We start from the raw sequence: 8,620 nt of genomic DNA, 5'->3' as shown, positions 1-8,620 counted from the left end.
CCCCAACCTACTCCTAATTTTTTTTTGTTTTTCAAATACAAAAAAAAAATCTGTAAAAGTGAAAATAAGTGATCTAATATGGATTAAATAGATACCCATATTTGACCCATTTTGACCATATTTATAGAGAGAGACTCTTATAAAATAGTTTGGAACTCATATTTAACCAATTAAAATATGAGTGATCCAAGCCACTAAATATGGACAAAATGGACTCATTTTATTAATATGAGCTGAAATTGCCACCCCTACAGACAACAGTGATGAAACTTCATTGATGAAATCATTAAGATCCTTCTACTCCTAATTAAGAAACCCACTAAGCCATTATGGCACCAAACCCAACCCTCAGGCGAATTAATCTTTAAGTGACCACAATACAAAGGGAATATGACATGATATGATGTAAAAGAGTAACACAATTGCTACAATCAGTAATTAAACTATGTTCTGAATGCTTGAAGTTTCTTATTTGAACATCTATAAGGCAAAGTAAGACATAGTTTAACCCATTCTAGACAAGGTACCATACCTTTACATAAATAGGCATATACACCCCTGGAAATAATGGTCTGTGGGAAAGTGGCAGCGCTAGAACCTGCACCAAGAAAACAATATGCATCATTAAACAGAAAATAAAAATACAGGTGTGCACTTCATGTATTTTTAGCATGATAAATACAACGCCCTGCAAGTCTCATTGATATATCTTATCCAAAGGTAACCAAAAAATAAGGCAAGAAATGGGTATGCACCCGTTAAATCTTCAAACAGATAGAATGATGAGCAAATAAGAAGCCTACAAGAAACAGTGTTTTTGTTGCATTAGTATTTCTCTTTTTTCTATGGAAGATTGTTAAGTACCACCTTTACACGAATCTTGCATTATCTCAACTAGCAAAATTTGGAATACAGAAATGAACCAAAAGACTGGATGGTGGATAGCACCGTCTCTTTTTTAAAAGTATTCTCTCACCCTGCTCTTTCCTCTTTCAGGTAAAAATCCAAAATTTCACCATTGATCCCTTTTTTATCTATATATTTTCCCCACACACACACACACCTCCTTAAGCTTATCAATGCAGTTATTCCTTGTGTGAGTGTTAGCTATTCTCTAGAAGTACTTTGTATTTATGTCCCCCTATTTGGGCCAAAGATATCTATAGTTTTGTCTACATCAGATCTCCTCAGCTTTGGCAATATGTTGCAACGCCATGTTTAAGTTGAACATTTGCAACAATTCAACTTGTGACAACTGTCTGTTCTCATTGTCTTGCTCAAGAGTGAACAGCTCATCCAGTGCTCTGGATTTCTTCTCCTCCACTTTGCCAAATACTAGTTTGTTCCAAGTTGTGATATCCTTCTTAAGACTTCTAGTTTTGCATTAGGACAAAATCTGGGCTCCCATTGAATAAGTATATTCCTTCCATCATTCCTTGACTCAATCTAGGAAGCCTTCTAATTTCATCCACATATTTTCAAAATCGAAATAGGAAAAATTAACTTCCCAGTCTTTCAAAAGAAGAATTGGCTTATGATCAGAAATGACTGTAGAAAGTGTTAGCTGCTTCATTTATTAAACATTAGTTCCACTCAGGAAAGATGAGGAATCTATCAACTCTGCACGCTTGAATATCATGTTCTCCTCAGAGCCACCCTGGAGCTATGTAACTTGGACTCTCAAAAAATGCATCCGCACTAGCAATTTGATAGTGTTCCTTTTATTACGGCCGTTCAGGCCCTTTACATGCAAAGACAGTTTTTAGTTTTTAAGAAATGTAACTATGTATTCACCAGTATCAAGCTGATACTGAATTGGGCTAGTTACAAAGGCCTAGGATCTTACAGGGAATCAAAAAAATCTACAAGTGATTCTGTAGTATCTACTACATAATTCTCTTTACACCAGAATTGAAATGACCAAAAAAAAAATTTAGTTTGATTCTCTGTACAGAATTACTTCTATTCACGAAATATCTAATGTTCCTCAACTGTTACCACTGCCCCAAAAAAAATCTATTGTTCCTCTCTTTCCAAATGGTCCACCCGATACAAGGTGGTGCTACTGACCACCACTGCTTCTGATAGTATTTTAATCCTCATACATAAAAGGATTTGTGGAACTTTGCCATGTTTCAGATGTTCTACCCATCATAACTGATAAACCAAAACAATTTATCCAATTCAACTTCATGTGTATCTTTGTTTTTCTTATTCCTCTTGCATGTTGTCTTATGTTGTTTTAACTGAATTTGGCTCTTATGTTCCAATTTGCAGAATATGTCAAGCAATTCATGTTGGAATCCAGCAGATTAATCGAAAAGCTTTGCATACCTTCCGCATGACTAACTCCCTTGATGTTCCTATAACAGTGGAACTGTGCACCATATGCGAGCTTGCAGCTTCGCCCTACCTTGGAAGGGGGAGATGACAGTTTGATGAATATTAAGTACCAAACCTGCTGAGCATGCTTGACTCTGGAGTCGAAATATGATATGAAAGGACATTGAGATTCCATGATGGCTCTGCTTCATCATCTGATTCCGAACAACTGAAGAATACTGCTCAGTTGAGTGAATTAAAGTTGTGTTTACAGTCTACAGTTTTTAAATCTTTCCCATGATGGCCTGTAGTGGATATCATATTGAGGGCCTTAAAATCGATTTTCACTAATGGGCCCGACAATTCTCCATTAAATTTTCTTCATTTAATTCTTCTTTTCATTTCTCTTGCCTTGAACCTTCCTCTTTGGGCCTTTAGAATGGTATAACAGTTGTTGTCCAAACATTTGGCCAAGTCCATATTCTTGTTAATTTCAATCAGATGTTGCTGGACTAAGGCCCTCCCACCTATGTCAATATTTGAACTGAAGTTCTCGCACGTGCCTAGGCAAGTGTCTACAAGTGGATGGGGTGTTTGAGTGAATTGCTTGGTTCGACGGATAGACTTGAGTCACTTGACCACCTGCTCACTAACCTTCATGCCAAGATGAACTACTTTTCTGATTGGTTTAGCTTTGTCACACCAGGCACAAATATCAAGATCAACAATGACGCTATATTGGAATTTTACACAAATCCTTGTCCATTGAAGGTGGAGTTTGTTTCCTTGTATCTTCATCGATTCCAACAAATCCCTCACATAAATGTCCTATGATCACATTTGTCTTTGTTGCCCAGAAATGCAGTGGAACACCAACGGCTTTTATTGAACGCTGCTTTGCCCCCCTGAAACCCAACTTTGAACCTTCTATCTGGAACACCATTATAGTGACAATCTTCTCCAGTCCAGAACAAGTCCCCTGCTTCAACTCTAACTGTTGCTTGTCTAGAAGGGAGATAAAAAAAAAGGAACATGTTATGCTTTAAAGCTGTAATTTTGAGACCTGCAATGATTTGCCACCTGTTGGACAAACCATTTATGAATTTTCAGTATTGGGATAAGGTTGAATGAGACGTTGGAACATCCTATCAAACATTTGAATAGAAATTGATTGTTGTTCATCTCATTGCTAATCTTAGCTTTGTTTGTACCCAGCTTCATTCCTTGTGGCATCATGTTTTGACACAGTGGAAACTTTGAGCATCAATGAAAGGTTTGATATCTTGGATATATAGATTAAAATTTGGAGTTGGTATTATACCCCTAGAACCACAGAATCTTTGATATTATTTCCCCCCATCCCCAATTGGAGTTCCTCTCTGGAATAATCATGGCAGGTGTCCTAACCCAGCCATGCCTCAATCCTTGTGTATGTTATTGTAATTTGGAGGACTACAAGTAAACATCCTTGTGTATATTTCCCCTCGCTTGTGATCCTGTTTTATAGCTACACACACACACCGCAAAATTTCTACATTGACATTGATAGTGCTAGAGAGTCTCCTATTGAGCTCTATTGATGAGAACCACCTATCATTACTAATGTCTAATAACTCGGAAAAAAAATCAACCAAAGTGAAGTGTGTTTGCTAAAAAGGTAACAGAAAGTACGTCGGATAAAGGACCAAAAGAGAGAGAGAGTTTAGAGAGCAGGCCCATTTCCCATGTTTCAATAACTGCTCTTACAGACTGTATTTCCTGTTCAAATGTTCATTCAAAATTGAACAAGAAGGATGTTGGACTTATTAATCAATGAAAATCAAAATCATTCGATGGAATATGAGGGGTTCAAATAAATTAACAAAAGAGAAATTTTGTGAAAGTATGCCGTGAGGCACCAAAAGCCAGTGTCCTGTGTTTCGAGAAACAAAGTTAGCTATTGTGACCTAGATGAGAATGAATGAAATGTGGGGAAATAGATGTTGGTTTTCATGGGATGCAACACATAGCTTTGGTGGCCCTGATGGAACTAAAGAAATATATAGATGAATGGGCTTCGACGCATGCTACACAAAGATAAAATGGAATCATAGCCATGTGGGAGAAGAGGAAAATTGAGATGTGACAATTTCACGGCCAGGCACTCATATCCTCTTGTTCAACTTATTCAAGCTAATTATTAGAGTATCTTCCAGGTACATATACCGATCAAATCTGGAAAAAACAGAGTTAGATGCAGTAAAGGCATGTTGGATATGCCTTTTCGAATGAGTTGACGTTAGTTGGTGCATTTCCAAGAGGAAAAATAGCTCTATCATTGAATAATCCATGTAGGAACTTTCTGAAACTTCAGCCTTGACATAAAGCTGACAGAGGCAACATGGGAGTTATAAATGGTCCAAAAGGGAGACAAGGCAGGAAGCACTCAGGGATTAATGAGTTTCTATTAATAGGAGATTTCAAAGAAAGTTCCTCAACTATTATGCAGATGGTTTAACTGAGATCGCTTCCAAGTCACAACATTCTTCTTGCTTGTAGGATTCTCTAGTAAATAGAAACTTCCTTTAAATTGGAAAATTGTCCGACAATAAAAGAAGGAAATAGATGAAAAGGTAAGTAGTTAAATACCTATTACTGAAGGTGTGAAAAGCATAAAGATATTTTTTTTGTCAGACTAACTTAACACTGATATTCCACTAATTAACATTGCCATTGTATTATGTATCCTTGAATTCAAGGTAAGATGAACACCTTGAATTCACTTTTTTTTTCGAAAACCACATACCAGTGGACAGTGGTTGTAAAGTAAAGGGTCATCTACACATCGAATAATTTAAGATGTGAATTGTCAGTGGAACATCATAATGGATTTTTACGCCGAAACACTAAAATTGCAGAGGTGAAGAAAGCACTGACATGCAGCACAAATTAAAGGAACATATTCCCAATCATCAGAGAGAAAGAAACGATGGAAATCTCAAGATCATCCTTGGTGTGGCATAAGGTGGCAGCTAATGCGGCTCAAATTGGTGGCTAAACAGTGAGCGACTAGCAATCAGAAGTGTCCATTGCAGCATCTTAATCTATACATAGAACATGATTAGAACAGCAACAGAAACTTAATGGAAGTCTAAGATGTAATAGCTATCCTGTAGTCTTTTTTTTATTGAATTTTTAGTACCGCATGGGTACTCATTTAATAAAATTTACTTCCCTTTATCGGAAAACAAATGTAGCCAAAAAGATGTCACAATATTTGAGCTAGAGATGTATTATTTGTTTGTTTTCATAATTGATATATGATTTTGGTTGGATAACTAATTCGCTTTTGATGAATATTAATGTGTTTGGAGTGGCACATATTTTATTCGAGTGCTTATAGAAATGGTAAAATGTATGGAGAATCGGTTCACCCAATAGGTGGTGTAGCAACTGTCAGTCACATCTAGGGGATATTCTGGGATGTGATAAAGTTGGTATCAGAGCTTAGACTTTAAATCCCTAGAGCCGTATTTAGTAGAGTTTTGTTCATAAGTATGTGTCTGCATTTATGACCTTAAGGCTACTAAATATCTAGGATGTGTTCCCTTTTTCATTCTTTGTTCGTGCATTGAGTTGAATCAAGTCTAACCTTGAAATGTTGTTCCACATATGGCTAAGAAATGTGCTTCTTCCGCTGTTGGTCGAACTAATGCATCCGCGGGACATGGTGTTGGACATGGTACTACCCATTGTGATAGTAAAGTTGTGGCTCATCAGATTAGGCACAGACTAGGGCATCGGCCAATCCTCAGTTGGAGTTGTGAATGGGGTCAACCTTTATTTCATAACAATTACTAATTTATTTCCCCCTCTTGGTATCAATTTCTAGAAAAATCGTGTTGAATACTAAATTTTGCACCTCAAGGCTCCCTTCTGTCTGTTTTGGTGTAATAATAGACTTTAAAGCAATCTCCATTTTCTTTTCTTTCTTCTCCGTCTATTTTTTAGTAACAAGTGAGAGTTACCTTCCCATAGCCCTCAAAATTGACTCCATTGGCCTTATTCATCATTAAAAAATATTCTAATGGACACATATAATGCATCCATCTCTACGTCAAGGAGTTGGGTATCCAAAGGCTCAGCTTCATCAACAAACCAATTCTCATGAACTTTGATAAGTTATCATTGTATCATCAACAATATTGAGGACGCCTCCACCATGCAGGGAAGTCTCCAAAATTTCAAAATTGGTGTTGACAATCGGAATTCTTTCAAAAAGAAGAGGATAATAAGAACTCTCTTGGGTCCTCGTGTAGTGCATATTTCTCCATCAATAGATCATTATCTAAGGCTGCAAACCTATTGGTGGTGTCGATTTTGTGGGTCACTTCTGACTCCTTAAATAGACCTTGAATTAGGCTTAATAAAATGAGAAACCCCTCGATCCAATGTTGTGAGCTCAGGAGTAAGTTGACCCAATCAGAGTTTAACTAAAAGGGTAATCCTAATTGAAGCTACAATAACATTTAAAAGGCTGCTCATGTGAGGTTTTCAGATATCCTAAGAAAATTCAAATCAAGATTCTTTACAACGAAGGCTTGCATTAAAAAAATCTTCAATACTCATTTCAATAAAATGATAATGTTAATTGAAGCTCCAATAGCATCAAAAAAGTCGCTCAATCGATGAGATATAGTTTAAAGATCCTAAGAGACAAATGAAGGTTCCTTAGTACAACAGCATGATTAAAAAAAAGTCAACAATACTAATCTTTTTGCCCCAAACAGAATGGCAGGGTTCAATGTATGAGGAACAAAGCATTTAATAATAAAAACAAACAGAATGGCAGGGATCAATGTATGAGGAACAAAGCATTTAATAATAAAAACATTCTTTTGAGACGGAGAGAGCTTCAAGAGTTGTTCGTTGAAAACAAAAATGTTGAAGACCTTCACAACATTGTATGAGGACAATTCAAGGTAGGGAAGGCCCTTACTAAAAAATAATGAGTATTCGAGTAAACTAGAAAATATGATCTTTGTAATCCGCCTTCTTCTATTTTTGAAAGCTAACTTATTAACCAACTATCCCTTGCTATTGCCCTAATCTTGACATAGTGTTGCAACCAAAGTCAATATTATTTTTACATGAAATTTATTCCAATTCTTCGTCAATCCCAACCACAAAGAATTGAAATTTCAGCATGTGGTCGTAACAATGATTAAAATCATACCACAACTACCCCAGGCAAACATAAAACCAACAGTCATTTTACATCTTTTTTTGGGCACAAGCTGACATGGTGACAATGTCTTTTGTTTAGGGGGTCAAATTACCAGACACCAAATATTAGAATATTGTGTATTTGTAAATGATGAACCAGCAAAATACTTAACAAACTGGTGTTTGCACCAAAGACACATTAAATCTAATTGGTTCGGAGCCAAGAGCTAGTGCAAAGTAAGTATAGTATTTTTGTCGGCTGGAAATGTAAACTAACCGTTAGGCAATCTTCAGGCCTAAATACAGTAGGAACAATCGCTGCAGAAGCCTTTGAATGAGCATCTCCACCTTCAATTTCGCCCTCGACCTGCTTGGCTTCGGAATTCAGTTCGGACCCATCAGTAGAATCTGAACAAAAGAATCGCCGATACAAATAGGGGCCTCTACTGTTTGAACTTCTTAGGGAACCTAAAACCTGAAGCAATGGCGTATTCGACTCAGTTCCACGCCGAACTTGAGGGGTAAACGACGTTGTGACCGCGTGGAAACGATTTTGCAGACATGATGATGTCAAAACCTTCAACATGGGTGTCAATAATGGAAAAAAACTAGAATGAATTGAGGATGTTGATGGGAAAATGGGGATTGACTATTCGCATGCTAGGTTCAAGTAGGGACTGAGAACCGCCATTGAGGAGCTTAGTAGAGGAAGCCGTTTCCTGCGACACACTAGCTAAAACCCTCAATAAACCCTCCAAGCTAAACAAATTACCGATATTGTCCTTTAGTTTTATAAGCCTATAGATTCTACTAGTAGATACAACATGTCGACGATATATGTTTTTATAAAAAAAAAAAAAAAAAAAACTACTAGTAGAACTAGTAGATACAACATGTCGACGATATATGTTTTTATAAAAAAAAAAGAACTAGTTGATACAACATGTCCACGATATATGTTTTATAAAAAAAAAATATCAATATATGTTATAAAAAAATATTTTAAATTACATTCATTTTATAAAAAATAATTTTTACTTTTTTTATTTTCTTTGTTTTAATTTAGTAGCATAGGCGAAATTTCAAAAATTAA

General features: G+C 36.4%; 1 protein-coding gene across 1 annotated transcript in view; it reads right to left on the bottom strand.

The window, feature by feature from the left end:
- Positions 1-8,312, bottom strand: part of LOC107002475 (lon protease homolog 1, mitochondrial-like) — a 45,669-nt gene extending 37,357 nt beyond the window's left edge. Inside the window, exons 1-2 of the mRNA XM_015200521.2 lie at positions 7,805-8,312; positions 533-598 (exon numbers count right to left, since the gene is read on the bottom strand). Coding sequence (XP_015056007.1) covers positions 533-598; positions 7,805-8,113 — 375 coding nt within the window. The 5' untranslated portion in view covers positions 8,114-8,312. The remainder of the gene's footprint in view (positions 1-532; positions 599-7,804) is intronic.
- Positions 8,313-8,620: the final 308 nt, after the last annotated feature.

The sequence above is a fragment of the Solanum pennellii genome, chromosome 10, assembly GCF_001406875.1.
Source record: "Solanum pennellii chromosome 10, SPENNV200".
Lineage (NCBI taxonomy): Eukaryota > Viridiplantae > Streptophyta > Magnoliopsida > Solanales > Solanaceae > Solanum > Solanum pennellii.
Note: the sequence above shows the minus strand (reverse complement) of the source record. Positions and strands in the feature narration are given on the sequence as shown.